This window comes from Vigna radiata, chromosome 5 (genome assembly GCF_000741045.1).
Source record: "Vigna radiata var. radiata cultivar VC1973A chromosome 5, Vradiata_ver6, whole genome shotgun sequence".
In the NCBI taxonomy this organism is placed as follows: Eukaryota; Viridiplantae; Streptophyta; class Magnoliopsida; order Fabales; family Fabaceae; genus Vigna; species Vigna radiata.
In genome coordinates this window covers 18,401,231-18,418,761 of record NC_028355.1, presented here as the reverse complement: position 1 = coordinate 18,418,761, position 17,531 = coordinate 18,401,231, and the positions used below count along the sequence as shown (strand labels likewise).

At 30.5% G+C, this 17,531-nt stretch overlaps 2 protein-coding genes across 3 annotated transcripts; both read right to left on the bottom strand.

The window, feature by feature from the left end:
• Positions 1-2,247: 2,247 nt before the first annotated feature.
• LOC106762333 (RNA-dependent RNA polymerase 6) lies at positions 2,248-8,212 on the bottom strand. 2 transcript variants are annotated; one of them, XM_014646195.2, is made up of 3 exons: positions 8,054-8,212; positions 3,839-6,573; positions 2,248-3,457 (listed from the first exon to the last, which is right to left on the bottom strand). In XM_014646195.2, the coding sequence occupies exons 2-3, from the start codon at positions 6,551-6,553 to the stop codon at positions 2,558-2,560; spliced, it is 3,615 nt and encodes a 1,204-aa protein (XP_014501681.1). In that variant the 5' UTR covers positions 6,554-6,573; positions 8,054-8,212; the 3' UTR covers positions 2,248-2,557. The 2 variants fall into 2 exon arrangements, with proteins under 2 accessions (XP_014501681.1, XP_014501682.1); XM_014646196.2 differs by having other exon boundaries at positions 3,839-6,564.
• Positions 8,213-13,882: 5,670 nt separating this feature from the next.
• Positions 13,883-15,781, bottom strand: LOC106761739. The gene is made up of 5 exons (XM_014645311.2): positions 15,504-15,781; positions 15,302-15,408; positions 15,064-15,127; positions 14,778-14,874; positions 13,883-14,639 (listed from the first exon to the last, which is right to left on the bottom strand). Exons 1-5 carry the CDS (start codon positions 15,550-15,552, stop codon positions 14,561-14,563), a joined length of 396 nt encoding a protein of 131 aa, XP_014500797.1. The 5' UTR covers positions 15,553-15,781; the 3' UTR covers positions 13,883-14,560.
• Between the last annotated feature and the right edge of the window lie 1,750 nt (positions 15,782-17,531).

Sequence of the window (17,531 nt, the reverse complement as noted above, 5' to 3'; positions counted from 1 at the left end):
CACACACACACACACACACACACACACACACACACACACACACACACACACACACACATATATATATGGTTTAATAAGTCCATCAAATGTGTTAATATTGGATATGTGATAATAGGATAAAAAATAATAAAATTATATATCGAAAAATATATAATAAATTATCGCATTAACTGAACTTAGGTTGGGTTAGTAATCCCTTTTTCTAGAGTTATCAAAATAGGTAATCTGACTTGATCTAGTTTGACCCTTCACAGGTTGATCACTTAGTGAGCTAACTCAACCCGGCTTACCTATTGGCGAGCTGAAAAAATTCGAATCCGACTCGACCCACCATGGATTGGTGGATTAAATGAGTCTGCTCATTTAATTATAAGTTTTTCATAAAAAAAAATTAATTCAAATTTAAATAAATTTCACGCTAAAATGATGATAAACTCCAAAGAAAATTCAAAATAAAAAAAAAATATCATACAACCCAAGCGTAATCCAAAAATATGTACAAAAGAGAACAAATAAGTTTTTAATATGGATAATTTTTATATCACTTGTCCATTTATAATATTAGAGTCTTGAATCTATAATATTTTTTCCTCTTGAAACATCTTCTTTATCATCATCTACAATATAATAAAAAAAATACTAACTACTAATATTGAAACTCAAAATAATAAATAATTTAATTAAAGTAAGTGAGTTAGTGTGTCAACCGGATTTACCGAACTTGTGGTGAGTCGGATTGTGAGTAAGCAGGTTAGTTAAAATATGTATTTTCGTGTGTATATAAACATCGAGATTTAATATCTAACTGCATAAGTATATATATTTGTGTATTATATCACAAAACATGAATTAAGTTCCATTACTTTACGAATAGAAGGAGGTCCCGCAGCCACCAACACTATTCTTGATCTATATATCTAGGCACATAATTTAAGACTCTGATATTTGTCTCTATACTTGTGCAGATATAAACCACATTATACAAACTATAAGCTCTTTTCAGTCCAATTTGCACTGCCTTCAAATATTTATTTATGTTGAGTCTTACAGCCGAATACATAATTGACTTATGATGTTAATTTACTTTGAAATATTCTTTAATAAATATTTATAAGAAAAAATAATAATTAAATAAGTCAAATTTCTCTAAAAATTTAAAATAAAGTGATACACATAAGAATTCTAAACAACAACTAAATTAAAGTTATCTAATCAACTAAAAGCATCTAAATAAATTCTTAGATACTACAAAAAAAATTATTAACTAATAACAATATTTAAAGAGACCCAAAATATTTAGTCATCATATTTATTAATTAAGACATCTTTTTATATAAACTAAAAATTATTAGTATTTAAAATAGTCTTTATTATTACTAAAAAATTATAATTAGTTTGTACATTTGAGTCTAAATTAAATTTTAACATTAATTATCAAAATTTTAGTTATTTACTATTTTTTAAAAGTCAAATTCAATCAAGTCTAATTGGATAAGATCTAACTGGATGAAGATGATTGATTCAAATTTAATCTTGTCGAGTGAAGCTTTTGTTGAAATGTGACATTACTAGATTAAGACCATTTTAAACTAAGTTAGATCGATTTTACATCACTATTAAGTCAAATTTATGTGAACTCAAATGAAGCTAAATCGATCCAAACTCATTAAATTAAACTACAAAATATAAATTTGAAAATATGAAGAATTTTAAATTATTATTGTTGGTAAACTTTAAAAAAATGTTTTATTTTAAATAATCTACTCTAATAAAATTTTAAATTTTAGTTAACTTTCTTATCTGAATTAGATATTTTGTCATAAACAATTATTAGTGTGTGATATGATATGAACAAGTAATACCTTGAAGGAGGAAAAACAAAGAAAAATATCTTTTAAATATTAAAAATAAAGTTCGAATATTTTTATAAAGATTAAAAACAGTGATTCCTAAATGATTTCTAAATAAAGAAAAATCAGAAACTAAAATAAAACACTCGTTGTTATAAAGAAACTAAAAAATATATTAAGCCAAAAACTTTTTATAATACAGTGAACTATAGAAAATAATAATATATCTCGTATATTTTGCCGAGGTAAAATACTTAGTAAAGCACAAACTGAAACATGAATGTATCCATGTACAGTGTAATTAAATTGTATGCCAGAGGAACCTCACTGCTAATTCATGACCCGCTTAAATTCTATGACATGTAGTTCTAAGAACTTTAAGAATAATTATAAGCTATTGTCTAGAATACATATGAACACTTCACTCAAAGATCTCATTGTACAATGTATGTTTAGAAAGCTCAAGCAACATAATATTTGAAATCAGACTCAAAAACTAGTATTAGACCACACAGTCAACGTATCAAATGAAACTAACTACAGTCTCAAAAGCAAATGCAATTCCTGGCTTGGAAACAATCCCAGTCACAAATAAAGTAGTTTAAGTGAAGACACATCATAAGTGATATACAATACAACACAAGCTCAGGAAAACATTCGGGAATGGCAGAGTGGCCTTGTGGCAAGAGCAAGATAGATCAATGGAACTATAACCTTTCTGATAGATACTTTGCCAGAGAATCAACTGGCTTAGTTGAATCAAAATTTCCAGATTTCCGATGCCGTTCCCTTATCTTTGTGCGAGCAAGGTAATCAACAGCAATCCAAGGGAAACTCAACATCACCGTGCTTCCCAAACCATCAGCCTCTTGGTTCTCTGGGGATTTATCTTTCAGATCAAGGGACTTTCTGACCCAATGAGGATGATATGTCACCTGATACCAGGCCGAAGCTTTCTGCTCATACAAGGAATTTTTGTCTTCCTCGCTTAATTCTCCAACATCTGAACTCAATCTCTCAAAAATGTGCCTAAATTCCTTTTTTAGGGCACTGTATGAGTGCTTCAGCCTCTCCTTAAGCTCCCCTTGCTTCCTGCTGTTGTATTTTGGCATGGACCATATCTGTCCAGTAACAACTTCCTCTTCTCTTTTAACTTTGTATTGACCAAGTAACCCACTCAACTGGCCGTCATATGCACATTTTTGCTCCCACGAATCAGCAATAAAATCAGCAGATCCTGGAACCTCAAGATCTTTATCATATGGTATATCGCCAGACACAAAGTTCAAATAGGGTGCATCAATATCTTCATCATAAGCATCTTTGATACGCCTGTAAAGTCTACCCAGAATTTTCTTCGACCTGTACGACTGGTGATTCTCTTTCCCCATAAAATCAGGGTACAGTTTTGGTTTCAGATGATAAGGCATAGTGACAAGCTTCCCGGTCTTTGGAAAATCAACAGCAGTAGCAGCTAGTTCCGCTAAGTGTATGCATTTCTCATCCAAGGCACCATAGTCACTGGAATCAGCATGCACCACATGTGCGTTGCAGATAGCACCCAAATTTTCATTTACCATGTTTCTGACAAAAAATTCTATGATGTCCTGCAGTGTGAAAGACAAAAACTCTTTAAATTGGGGACTCATTTTTGCAATACATTGTCAACAAGAAAAATTACAACATATGTGACACAAGACAAACTAGAGAACAAAATGAAGAGCATATAAACATGTGCAAGAAAACACATTTGCAACATATAGCTCAAACTCAATGATTTCATGTGACTGTGTGTAGAATTAGATCCAGAAATATGAAATGTTATTACTATAAGCAAGTCTCATTCAAATTACTAATCAAATGCATGTCATTATAATTCATGCATAAAATTAACAATACTAATTTAGTATTCTCCGTGTATAGAACAAATAATATACACAGCTAGTTAACTGGGGAACCTAATGCAATGACATTCAAAAAACACGTACTCGAGTCATGACTTGACGTGTCAGAAGTTTGCTTTCTGCAGCGGCATACTCCATAGGTACCCAGCTCCTCTTACTTGGTGGAATGAGATTTTCATCCCATGTGACAAAATATAGATCCCCGTCAAGGTCACTTCCAGAAGCTTCATTTGTATGTGGCCTGTCACCCTTCTGAGGGAAAACAAGACAATCGCATAAGTGATGTAAATCGGGGGCATCAACTGCCTCCAAAACTCGTACATCACCTGGATGAAGACAAGGATTTTTGGCTATAATCACAAAACCTTTAACTACTTGCAGGTTCTTTGTCTCTGAAAACCTTGACCCATGCTTTGAGAAACAATTCTCAAGAGATGGAGTAGACACTTGAACAAAGCACTGCCCCTGTTCAAGAACACCCGACTCATCTAAGACTCCCATCAACCATCGCCCAGATGATACAAAAATCCTGGACTTTTCTCTGAGTCCCCAAAGCTGTGCAGCACGTGTAGAAGTTAACATACCTCTAAGATGAGGTTCCGTTTGGGGACTGAAGCCGCAACTTAACATTATTGCTGCAGCATTCCCATGCTCAGCACATGATTTGGTAAGAACGTCAAAAGCGATATCTGCATCCACAAGCATTTGGTTTAACTTCAAAAGCATTGCCTCCTGCATTTGCCAAAATATGTCATCAGGCACACCCAGTGCTGAAAGCAGTGTTATAATCTGCCTGTTAAGAAAACCAGGCTGAAACCTAGTCCAAGCACAGATCTCCAAGATAGTATGAGAAGACTGAAACTTGTTCATACTAGGCCTCAAAGAAAGTCTGATCCCATCCCCTTTAGATGGCCAAGAAGCCACAACCCCTTTAAAACCAGCGTATCTGATCTGGTAAGCAGAGGGTATATTGTCCAATTTCAATTTTTCTGCTACTTCCCTTGCAAGATCAGGAGAGAGCATACCAATTCCATCAGAGAAAACGTAGTTATTCCGCTCAACATCAGGTAGCGCGAAGTTCACCTCATTTGCAACAACTTCAACTGTTGCATAGGTAGATGAGAAGCATTGTCCCATCCTAGCAGCACACTTTGCAACATTCTTCTGATTAAACCTGCCCATCCAACTCCGTATTTCATCACATCTTATCTTTCCTTCAGCAAAAAACCAAGCAGAACGATCTCTAAGTTGATTGGATGAAAAGGCTAAAAATGAATATTTTCGGCCACAAAAGGAAAATCCCGTTTCCAAGATGGTCTTCACCCTATTATATATTTTTGTCTTTTGAGGGAACGAGTTTGATGTGATTTCCTTCACAATAGGAGCAACATAATAGTTAAGGGCATTCACATTAATTGTCTGCATGCCTTCATCCATAAAGGTCACTCTCAAGAAACAATCTGAAACTTCTCTGAATTTTCTGAGAACCCTGTTGGAAAGTTCAACTTCAGGTGGTATACAATACGCTTTTGATGGAGTAATAACCAATCTCCTAACCTCAACAATATCATCCAACTGTTTAGAGATCTGATAGAGTTTTGGGTTTCTAAGCAACCATTCTTGAACTACTTTTAGCCTCTTAGTTGCATCAAATACCGGGCGCTTGTAAGAACATAAATGCTTCAGGGCAGCCACATTGAGTTCCTCAGATTGATTTCTTAGCAATTCAAAAAACCTATCAGACAACCTGTGCTGATTGAATATGCCTTTATGTACAACAGCATTGACCAAAAACATTATGTCAAAAGCAATGCCCTTCTGATAATCTATATAAAAGAAAGCATCTAACATGGGCCTGCCAAAATCAGGTTCATTCAGTGCCCTTAGGGTCTGTTTAACTGGAAGCTCATGTATTTGCACTCTCTGACCTTTCAGATAAAGCATGGCCTTCATCAATTTTGCACCATGCCGAGGAGGGATTGAAATTTTATAAAAATTGCATCGACCAATTGCCCCACTAGGAGTAAAATCAGTGGTTCTAATCCAAGGATCATCATCATCCAGTAAATCAAATGGTACTAAATCTTCAATGTCATCCTCGGCAGTTCTGTACCAAACCCAAGGTGAAGAAGCTAGGTGTAATAATACAACGAGATACGATGTATCATTATATCTCCTCATCTCATTAATGTCTCTAACCAGGAATCCCACCTGAAAATCACACTTTATAACTGCCTTTTTGTCTATACCCTTGAATGAGAATGCAGTATCTCTAGTGAAACAAAACCTGCACATGCCATCAAAAGGATCCACTAGAAATTTTACTCCTTTATCAGGCCCTTTCCAAGCAACAGAAAACTCCCCTGGGCTAACCAATGTCCCAATTTCAACAATTACATCAGACATCTTAAAAGGAGTTGTAGTTCTCCTCCTTTGGTTCAGGAAGTATGGATTTTCAGGTCCACAGCTGACCTTTAAGGGTTCATTCTTTAAAAACATATCACAACGACCTGAAGCATTGAGGGCAGCAGTCACTGACTCTGAAGATGCAAAATGCACGAAGGCATGAGGCTTGACTTTCATATAGTCATCTGTTCTCGTAATCTTTGCAGTATCAGTGATATTAAATTCCGGATATGACTCTGGAGGGGTCCAAGAAGTCTTTAACCTACACCTGTAGACAAGTCCAATTTTATTCTCCAAATAATTCACCAGATCACTTGCTTTTACCTCACTGTCAAATCCACCAATGCTGATCTGAGTCACCACTGAATCGTTTTCACTTGCTTCTAAGTTCATGCCTCAATAGTCTGCAAATTCTAAGCCACAAAAATTTGGCAAGTTAGATTAACCTTTTGAAATAGCCACATAATCAAATATTTGAGAACAAAAATACAGCGTGGGAAAGGGGAGGCTACAATATTAGCCAAAAAAAATACTCATTAATGAGCATTCAGAGTGAGGGCTTTAAGAGCATGAAGAGGTCACAGTATTATCAGCTCTAGAAGAATTATAGAGTAATTTTGGTTACAAAAATATATTCAAATATAACTCAACAAATCAGTCATCAAAAATACCAAATTTAATGAGTATAAAAAATTGATAAACAGGGGGAGACAGATGCACGTAGAGAAATGGATTTGAACTCTGAACGTAGAGAGCATTTCCACTAACTGACTTTTTTGTTTCTTCAAACCTTCTTCACTGACAGTCACCACATATCCTACCTCACCACTTCTACATTATTTCTATGCTCCAAAAAAGTATGCACTAAAAAAGCTAACCTTTCAGAAACAAATTGCACCTTGAACAGCCCATCATGGCCCGACAAAATATGAGAACAAATTTCCCACTCAATAGTTTATAGTGCAGCAGAAGAATGAAACAATTTGACTCAAATCAAGAAGAATTTGATTAAAATTCTTTAAAATAATTACATTATCAAGATTCAGGTTTTTTAAAATAATTACAAATCAGAGGCTTTAATCATATGTTTGAACGGGCTTGTGACAAATTGATTTTGAATGCAAGGTTTTAAAAAACTGACGGCAATGGCCACAACTTCTGACATTTTTGACATCATAAGGCTGCAGATTTAGGAGAATTCAGAAGCAAACTTCATAAAGAAAACTCATAACAAAACAGAAAGAACATTTGAGTTTAAACTCTGACTCAGTTACTGAATCAATAATTTAAGTATAATTATAAGAATTTAATGAGCTTCCTGAATATATAAGAAAGAGTGTAAGCCTTACTTAACAAGAAATTTTGGCAACAATAACTTTTGGAGTACTCACTGCTAGAGATATTAATTGAAAAATAGTTAGCTAGCCTGGTTTTCATTTAGTTGAAAATCCATTAGTTAGGAGGACTGTTAGACTATCTGTAAGTTCTATAAATAGGGCTAGTTCTCTATCAATTTGTATCTTTTATCATTCTAATCAATACAATTAGTTTCTTTATTGGTACTCCATTACTGTTCTTTGAGTTATGATTTGTGGCCACATCAAATGGCTGCAACATGCATCTCCTATCATAGTTCTGACCCCACAATTCAAAACACAATGAAATAGCAAATCCAATGCCAGAAAGAAAATCTGCAGAGAAAAGAAGAAAGCACAGCCCAGAATGCCAAAAGGATACCCACTGACGAAACTAAATTCAAGACACCGCTGTTATGAAATCAAGAAACCGCTGAGTATTACTAGCAATAATACCCTTTTTGTTTAAAGAAAATGATTGACAATGTATGCATATTTGAAAAAGGAAAGTGGACGATGAAGATAGAAAGAGATTTACCTGTTTGTTTGAAAGAGTGGTGGAATTGCGATTGGGCAGTGGAATTGAACTTTGACGGGTCAAGTGTGGTCTGATTTATGTTTTTGATACCTTCCTCACGAAGTTTATATTATTTGCATACATAAAGATTCTGTGAGTCAGTGTTTCTTTTCCATTCAACCGCCACATTGCGCTCTCCAATTAGTGTAGCCGATTTCATTTTCATTTCCATTTCTTAGGGCTAAAAAAAAGTTAATTATAGTTAAAACATTTGTTAGAGAAAATAATGAATGAAAATCATTAATATACATATATATGATTTTATGTAACTTTGTGTCTTATATAAAAATAGAATAATAAAATATACTATTTATTTATGCATTATATTGAAATTGTGTAAGTATAAAATAATTTATTTAATAGAAGTTAAATTAAAATATGTGAATTTGGGTTTATTTTCTTATTATTGAGCAAATTATGATATTTTATTAAATGGTAGTGTTGTAACTTGATCATAGTGTCAAGTGTATTTTTTAAATAATTATTACTAAAATAAATGGGTACAAACTTATAAATAATAAATATATATTTGATAAATAAAATATATTATATAGAAAAAATGCACTTTGATTTGTGTATAATATGCCATCTTCTGTTTACAATAATAGTAGAATTTTTACTGGTGGGAGGCAGAGAAGTTTTTAAGTAGAATTTGATGATTATTAATAAAAGTAGTTTTTATACAACATGAAGAGATTAATAACAATATGTATTATATTTTAACTTCAATAATGAAAGTAACAACAATTAAATTAACAAATTGTTAAAAACACATTGCATATAGTAGAACGAATTATAATGAAAATTTTATTAGTAGAATCGTTTGACATAATTTGTTGAACTTGAATGACGTTCAATAAATAAATATATTAATTGTAATAAATAATTTAAGTATTTAAAATAGTTTCTGTAATAATAAATAATATAGAGCATAAAGCAGTCAAAATTGATATTGTTTTTGTGCAAAATTTAAATAATTAATCTATTAATGAATAATTACTTTAATGAAAATTAAATGTAAATTTTGTTTGAAAATTACCTTTGTATAATTTTGACTTAAAAGAATTGTGGATAATTTTAAAATCATCATCGTCAACCTTATTTTCGTTTAATAAGTTATTAAGAAATTAAGTATCTTGAAGACTAAAAATAAATATATTACAATTATACAAATATGTATTCGTGACATGAATAATTATAACATTTCAAAAATATTATATTTATCTAAAAATATAATTACATAAATAAGAGAATATTGAAATCAAAATTTCTTACTTTGTGTCTTAGCTTCACATTTTTTAACCGAATATTTTTTAAGCTCACACTATATAAGGTGTTCATGAAAAATAAATGCACAAATAAACAAAAACACTAAGAGTAAGTTAATATCAAAATAATAAAACATGAAAGTCATGAATTATCATATATTATATTTTACTTTTTAAATTAACCACAATACTTACATATATCATAAAAATCTAGACTCGAACATTCAGATACATGTATTATGTCGAGCTATGGCGAGTTGTGTACTTGTGGTAGTCTCTAATGCTCTACAGAGTCATTTCCAATGGATTTCACCCTACCACATACAAGGTTAGTCCGTTAAACAACATCTTAGGCCAAGGTAAAACCCCTAAACTAGGATCTACTACTACTCTCATCACATGTTTCATTGTTTGAATACAAACACTAATAGAAACAACCATCAAGAATTTTTCCTTTGAACTCTTTTCAAACCATACTTGACCAAATACATAACATCATACATAAACCATCATATAATTCAATAATTATTAATAAACAAACTTTAAAGTACCAATACAACTCAAAACCCAGCAAGAAACAAGAGAAAAGAAAATACAAATCAATATTGCACTTAGCGTCAGCATTCTGGTGCCCAACAACACACTGTTTGCCCATAGAGCCAGACCTCTAATACCCAAACCCCACTGTAAAAGCGGCGCTCAACGCCAAAAATGACGCTCAACATTCGGGAGTCCAGTGGCTCTTTGTTTTGGCAACGTTGACCACCATACAAGGCCGCTCAACATCATACTAGATGACAACAACTTGTTGTTATGATTTAAATATAACCTGAACCTATCCAAATGATCGAATTGATTTCCTTGACACTAAGATTACTGCAAAAACATGTTTATTGATGCAATTGAGTACCTCTTTGCTCATTTGGTCAGAAACAAGATGCAATAGATCAACCTAACAACTCAAAAACACCTAACTAATTTTACACATTATAAACCATAATTTAACAAACTAAGGGTCTAAACAAGTCATAATTGACTCAAGAATAGACCCTAAACCTTCAGTTTTATCATAGACCTACTCCTTTAGACTTTCGCATGTTAAAACCCCTAAAATGGACTAAAAACAACCTAAAACCCAACATATTAACTACTTACCAACTTAAGATTAAATTATGATTAATTAAAATCCTAGACAAGTTTATAATGATCTAAAAACAACTACCCAACATCAGCTATAGTTCCAAAATCACTCTTAGAAAAATTCACCTAACAAAACCTCAATTTAGATCGAAAACTAACCCAACAACACTCTTATTTCACTATTTTCAGTTCTAAAATAGATTTGTACCTCCCAGGACTCTAAAACAACAACATTCAAAGTTCAAGCAAGTATCAATTTACAATCATTCACAACAACATTCATCAATAATCCAAATTCATCATTAAATATAATTTTTACTAAAATAATTATCTTAAATGATAACATATTCAATCAAACATCATTCTCACGACCTAACAAACAAAATTTAATACTTAACACAATTTTAAAGTAAAAATTAGCTTCTCTTACCTTACATAGGACTCGACAGTTATACAAGAGCACGATTTTACCAACTTAAGGAACTCTATCTGCACATACATATGATTAGAGTATACAATTAGAACCACTTATCATCATAGAGTCTTATAAAAGACTCAGATGACACATACAAAACAATATGGCTCACATGCAAAGGAAACGAGACAGACCAAAGAAAAAAAAAGTAGAAATTAACTTACTCTTTTAAAGAAACTGATCGGTTAGACTTGGAGATCTTGTCACAATAATCACTCAAACTGTCTTTAATCTTCAAACTAATGAACGCAATAGAAGAACTCCTATAAAGGAATTAGATAACTCTAAAAAATGATTTATGGAAAATAATGTGTTTTAAAATAATAAAATTCGTTTATAACAAAACTATTTATATTAAAATTATTTAATATTAAAAATAATCAAGTATATTATTTATTATTTTTAAGTATTATTACTTCTAAAATATTATTTTTTGGGTCTTTAAAATAATTCAGTGTTAATATGTTTTTTGTTTTAAGTATTTTTAAATATTTGTACACTATTTTGCATTGTAATTATTATTTTCTATTTTTATCTAAAATAAATATTCTAATTTTCTTTTATTCTAGAAATAATCATATTTGGATATGTAGAAGCTTATACAAAAGATAAAGTTTAATTTTCGAAAATAATTGACTTTGACTTTTATTATTGTCATTGAAAAGTTAAAGATATTAAAATTTGTCTTTAAAATTTTAAAGAAAGACAATTATGAGTAGAAGAGAATCAAATTCTTCTTAGTATAAATATTTTGTTATCAATGTATGATGATGACACTGAGAGATATAACATATTTGCTCAAATTATTAACTTGTAGTATTATCCTTACTTTTTAAAATTATTTGTCAACCAAAACTTTCCAATAGTGATAACAAAATGGATAATTTATTTTGATATTTAACTAATCCATAGACAAATAATAAATTGGATAGGATAAGGTTTTAGCATGATAGAAATTCACAAAATTTAACTCATACTTAAGATAAAGACTTTTAAAAATTCAAAAGTGGAAGATCCTACATTGAATAAAATAAGAAAATTAAGTAACATATAAAACAAATCAACAAACATTGAACCTTAATATTCCATGTTTAAAGGTAATAATAAAATGCACTATTCAAATTAGTAAATCTCAGTTTTTCTTTAAAAAAAAAAAAAACATGATAATTAATAAATTCTCTTAATATATGTTGCCCATTTTGACTACATTTATTTGGAAATATTTAATCTTAATTTTTAAAATAATTATTATTAAAATAAACAAATAGAAACTTATAAATGCATATTTAATAAATAAAATATACTATATAGCAAAAATTGTACTTAATCTGTGTGTAATGTGCATAGAATGAATTACACAAAGTTCAACTCAACCCTATGGCAATACACAAATTTAATTGAATAGATTCTTGCATTGAGTGCAACCCAACTTTTGCATATCCAAAACAGACAGAAAATAAAACCTACAACACAGAAGAAAAAACATTAAAAAAAAAAAAGTTGAATTGTGCTTTTACGAGATTTAAAAACTTTCTCTAAAACCCAGAAAATATATATATATATATATATATATATATATATATATATATATATATATATATATATAAACATATAGCAATGGTTAAGAAAACTGATATTTTTTTTGTCTAATCTTCATAACTAATAGTTGTGACTTGTAAGATGTTTTAGCTTTTTTAAGTGTACTTAAGTTTCTTAAACCATAATTATAAGTAGTGGGGTTATGAGAAGTTTATTACAATTGGAATTTAGAAAGTTTTGTATAATGCCTATACAAAATATATATTTTTAAGAGAATACAAAATATGTATTTGTAATAGAATGAGATATAAAAAATTATTTTGATAGAGTATTGAGTTTTTTCTTGTGAAAGTTGTTTAGAGTGTTGGGTTATAAGAATTTAAATGCAATATCATAAGAGTAACTAAATATTAAAATAGTTAATTGTTAGAAATTTCATTATTAATTAAAGATCAAATGATTTTATACAGAAGATTAGTTTAGTAATTTAATGACATAATGAGAGTAAATTTAAATAAAAAGATTATTACATAATTCTAGGTAAATTAATTACAGAATTTGAAAGTTAGAGATACAAAAAACAATCAAAAATAAATCAGAAAAATATCAAATAAAATTAATAAAAACATTAAATATTAAAAATTGAAAAATAAAATATAAAATATATATGATATAAATCAAAATTTAAAAATTTTGAAAAAAAAATTAAAAGCTTTTAAACAAACTAATAATGGATAGATTAGGGATCAGATAGGTCAAAAAGAGAGTGCCCCATAGTCGTAACCAGGCTGGGGCGGACACCCCTCTTGCATGTTATATGCAAGCATTTACCACTCATCACATCCCGTTAACTGCCTGAAGGATCATACTTAAGAAATACAAAACTTTAAATACTTATAGGTCCTAGTTCATCTCTATATTATAATATTGGTCGATGTGGGACTAATTTACCATAACACATGATCCTCAAAACATAATAGAAGAAAAGAAACACATTGATTCAAAGTTAAAACACCATCCGTCTAATGGATGCAAAAAAGTCTATAGTATGGAGATTATGGTTTGATGAATTAGTATAGAATATTTGGATATGATCCATCCAATTACAGGAATTACAGCATCTGGTTCATTCACTACAGTACAGATTTATGACTAGGACACCAATTTTGATCAATCCTAAATATCCTGTAGTAGTAAGGAAAATGTTCCAGACTTGAGGTCGAAAGTTGAAGTATATTATTTTAGCAGCTTCGGTCTTCACAGTATTATACTGTTATCACTCACGAAAAGTTGAAACCTATTCTTACTGTCTGTGGAACATTAGATGTTCCAACTTCAGTATTAATATTCTAATTCCAGAACCCGAAAAATAGCATTTTTTTTTCCTTTATTTACTTTTATTCTCATCCACTCAACTCTACTAACATCCTTGTGCAAAACCATGCAATTGATCAATCATTGGTAGAGTTGCTTTCATAAGTTCAGGAGGATCCTCAAGAAGCAGACCAGCAGTTCTCGTCGAAAATGTCTTGGAGAAACAATTGAAGGCAGTGTCCCAAAGCTAATATGATGAGTTATCTTATTCATTTTTACTTAACAATGACTTTTTTTCACCTTCAAATCTTGTATATTTGATGATCATCATAAAAGAAACTGACCCAAAATTGAAGCATGACTTGTACAAGAGGATCCCTTTCCTGTCTCTATTATACTTAGGTGTTCCTATTCCCCAAGTGCTTAAAATATATAGTCCCCCATTGGGTTGAGTAACTTTAAGTAATCTCGAAAGGACTACCAAAGCTAATATGATGAGTTTTGTTTTAATGAAAGGAATTTCAGAGAGATGTGACAGCTACCAGAGTCTATAATGGACAGATAACTATGATACTAAGCTCTTTTTTTTTTAAACAACCACTAAAGTCTTGAAATGAACTCAGTAAATACCAACTACAAAATCTGCAGAGTGAAAGTATTCGAGGCCTTAATATACATGTATATGTGCACAGACATATAATAAGTATTCTCAGCAATTCAAGGACTCTGTTCCTACTGATCATGAGTGCTCAAGAAGCCACCAACAAAGCCTGCCCCGTTGCAATTTCCACATAACATCTCCTTCCTTCCTCTACAAAGAACAGAAAATACTGTAAGATGAATCCAATGTGGAAAACAAACAACACTCTTATTATCCTACTAGGTCAGAATTGAAGAAGTGAAATTTTAGAATGTATGAGATATGGAATGGAATGGTTTATTTAGGTACCCGCAAAGCCAACAGGAGTCACCAGCTTTAAACTGTCCATTGAAAACATCAACAGAGTTCACTCCATTACCTTTGCATTGAGAGCATTGAACAGCTCCTGTAAATCACACAACAAAACCAAAACTTTCAAATCGTAGATACTTTCTCTTTCTTTTCTTTTTTTGTCTTTTTAAATGTACTATTTCAAATCCTTTATACATCTTCTGGTTAGACTAGTTCATGTGTTGCAAAAAATGAAAGAAAATTTTTGCATCCATTAGTCATGTAAAGTCACAAGCCATCTTACCATTCCCATCACAGTCAGCACAAATCATACTATTCGGTTTGGTGTTTTGGTCTTCTTTAGCAGCCTATGTGAATAGAAACTGGCATTAGCTTATGCAAACATAACTACCAACCTCAAATCATGGGATTTGAATCCCCTGGTGTGTCATTTCTGAACAGTGAAAATTGAGCTCTTGATGACGTAATTGCTTAAAGGAACACATATTTTAACTAAAGCTATTTTGCATATGAAAATGTACCTTAGCAATGACAGGGCGATATTTGGCAGTGAGAGGGCCAATAATCATATAATTGACTCCTATATGCTTTGAATTTGCATGGCTTTCTATACCAATACCTAACGATTCTAAAGATTAAGTACAGAAATAGCTTAGTTAGAATCAAACCAAGAATAGAAAGAGATAACACAATATACAAATTAACATATGCACACTGGTGAACCTGATGGTGGTGTGGTTTTGGGGGTACTTAGGCACAGGGCAGGGAACATTGGAAGATTTAGAGTATAATAAGACTGTAATTTGTTTAAGTTGACGACTGGATAATGAACAATTGAAGTGATAAGGATTAGATAGTTTGGAGCTGTTGAAGACTCGGATTGAGGGAGAGAATAAGAATAATGGATTGAGATATTACTCACAGATATTTTTCTTTTCTGTGTGAATGGAGCTCAATTACGTTATGTCCCAACTCGTTTTTGTATCTGGAATGATTATTCAATCCTGTAGGACCCACTTTGAAGGCGACATGTTGAGCTTTAAAATTTCAAATGAAAAATATTTTTTTAAAACATCAACTTTAATTTTTTTACATTCACTTCATACTATTTTTATTTATTTTTTATTCTTTTTAAAATCGAAAAATCATTACATAATTTGAAATCCACTGTTTTATTTTGTTTGGGCTTGACAAAAACACTAACCAATAAAACGCTTAATTTCTCCATTCATAAATAATATTAAAAAAATATTTTTCATTGAATTTCTTGATTTTAATACGACCTTAGAGTTTGAAGGAATTTGTGCACACAGGGATTAATTAGGATGGGTTCTCACTGCATCGGGTCATATTACACAGGTAAAAATAATAATAAGAAACCTGTGTATATCAATTTTCATTTTAGTACATGTAAAATAATTAAAATATCGAAACTGTTATTTTTTACTTTAATTAATAAATAAACATATATTAAAGTTAAAAACAATTTCGAATATCAAGGTATTTCTAGACTACTTTTACAATTTGTGAATATTTATTAAAATAAAAAAGTAAATACGGAGATAAAACTAAAATTAAATATTTTATTATATGTAAATTTTGATTGCTATTAGAACAAATTTAGAAAACGCATCAAACTTTCAACCCAAGTGTAACCCCTTTACCTTTATATATTGTTTCACAAAAGTGCAAAATTGGTATTTAAATTGTATGTGTGTTATTTATAAGATCTCATAAATATACGTTAAAATATATACGAAAACGTACTTTTTTTTATTTATAACATTAGTAAAACTACTTTAATATATTATATTCAAAATAAATAAATAAATAAGGTTTTCGAACATGAATAATTCTTCAATATTTTTTTATTACTTAGCATTATTTATTTATGTGTTAAAACATGGTCATCGTTTATCAAAATATCACATCTCATCAATATATAAAATAATTATTAACCTAAAATATTATTAAAGAAGCTGTTATAAACTCTTATGAAATTGGAGTTTCTGTTAAACTCACATAATCAACAAAAGCATTACTCGGTTTCTCGTCACCTAAGATTTTCATATGCATCTATGCTTTAAGTAATTTAACAAGTACGTTATATTATCGATCATAATTTATATTTTAAAAGGGTTTTACAGTTATTTTCATAAACAAAAAAAATAGTCCATGTAAATCATTCACTTCTGATTTAATATCAATTAGCCACTTGATATTAACACTTAATCGTTTATACATGATTGCTCCTAAATCACCTTCTCCTAATTTTTCAAGATTTTCATTCTTATAATTGATTATGCATGAATTTTTTTAAAACACCATGAACATCAAGAAGAGTTACATTACAATACATATATTCACTACATTTCTCTTAAGATAAAGAAAATAACAAATTATTTCAATGCAATAATTATTTTGAATTTTGTACTCTTACTTAAATATCATTTCTTCAAATGTGCAGAGCTATCTTTCTATTTTTCTCATTCAAACTTTTAACTACCATTTAAACCTCAAAACTATTATAGGAGAGGCATTTTTATGACTGCAACATCTATCTTGTCAAAGTGTTTATCTGTACAGGCAAAACTCCAAATGAGAGATCATGCACTGTTTTTAGGGCTGTTCAAAAATAACTTAACTATATTGTACTGCAGTTAACTGTACTATATTATACTAAAAGTATCTGATCCACTTTTACTAACAGTTCAGTATACTATTTTATGGTTCAGTTTTTAAAAACTGAAC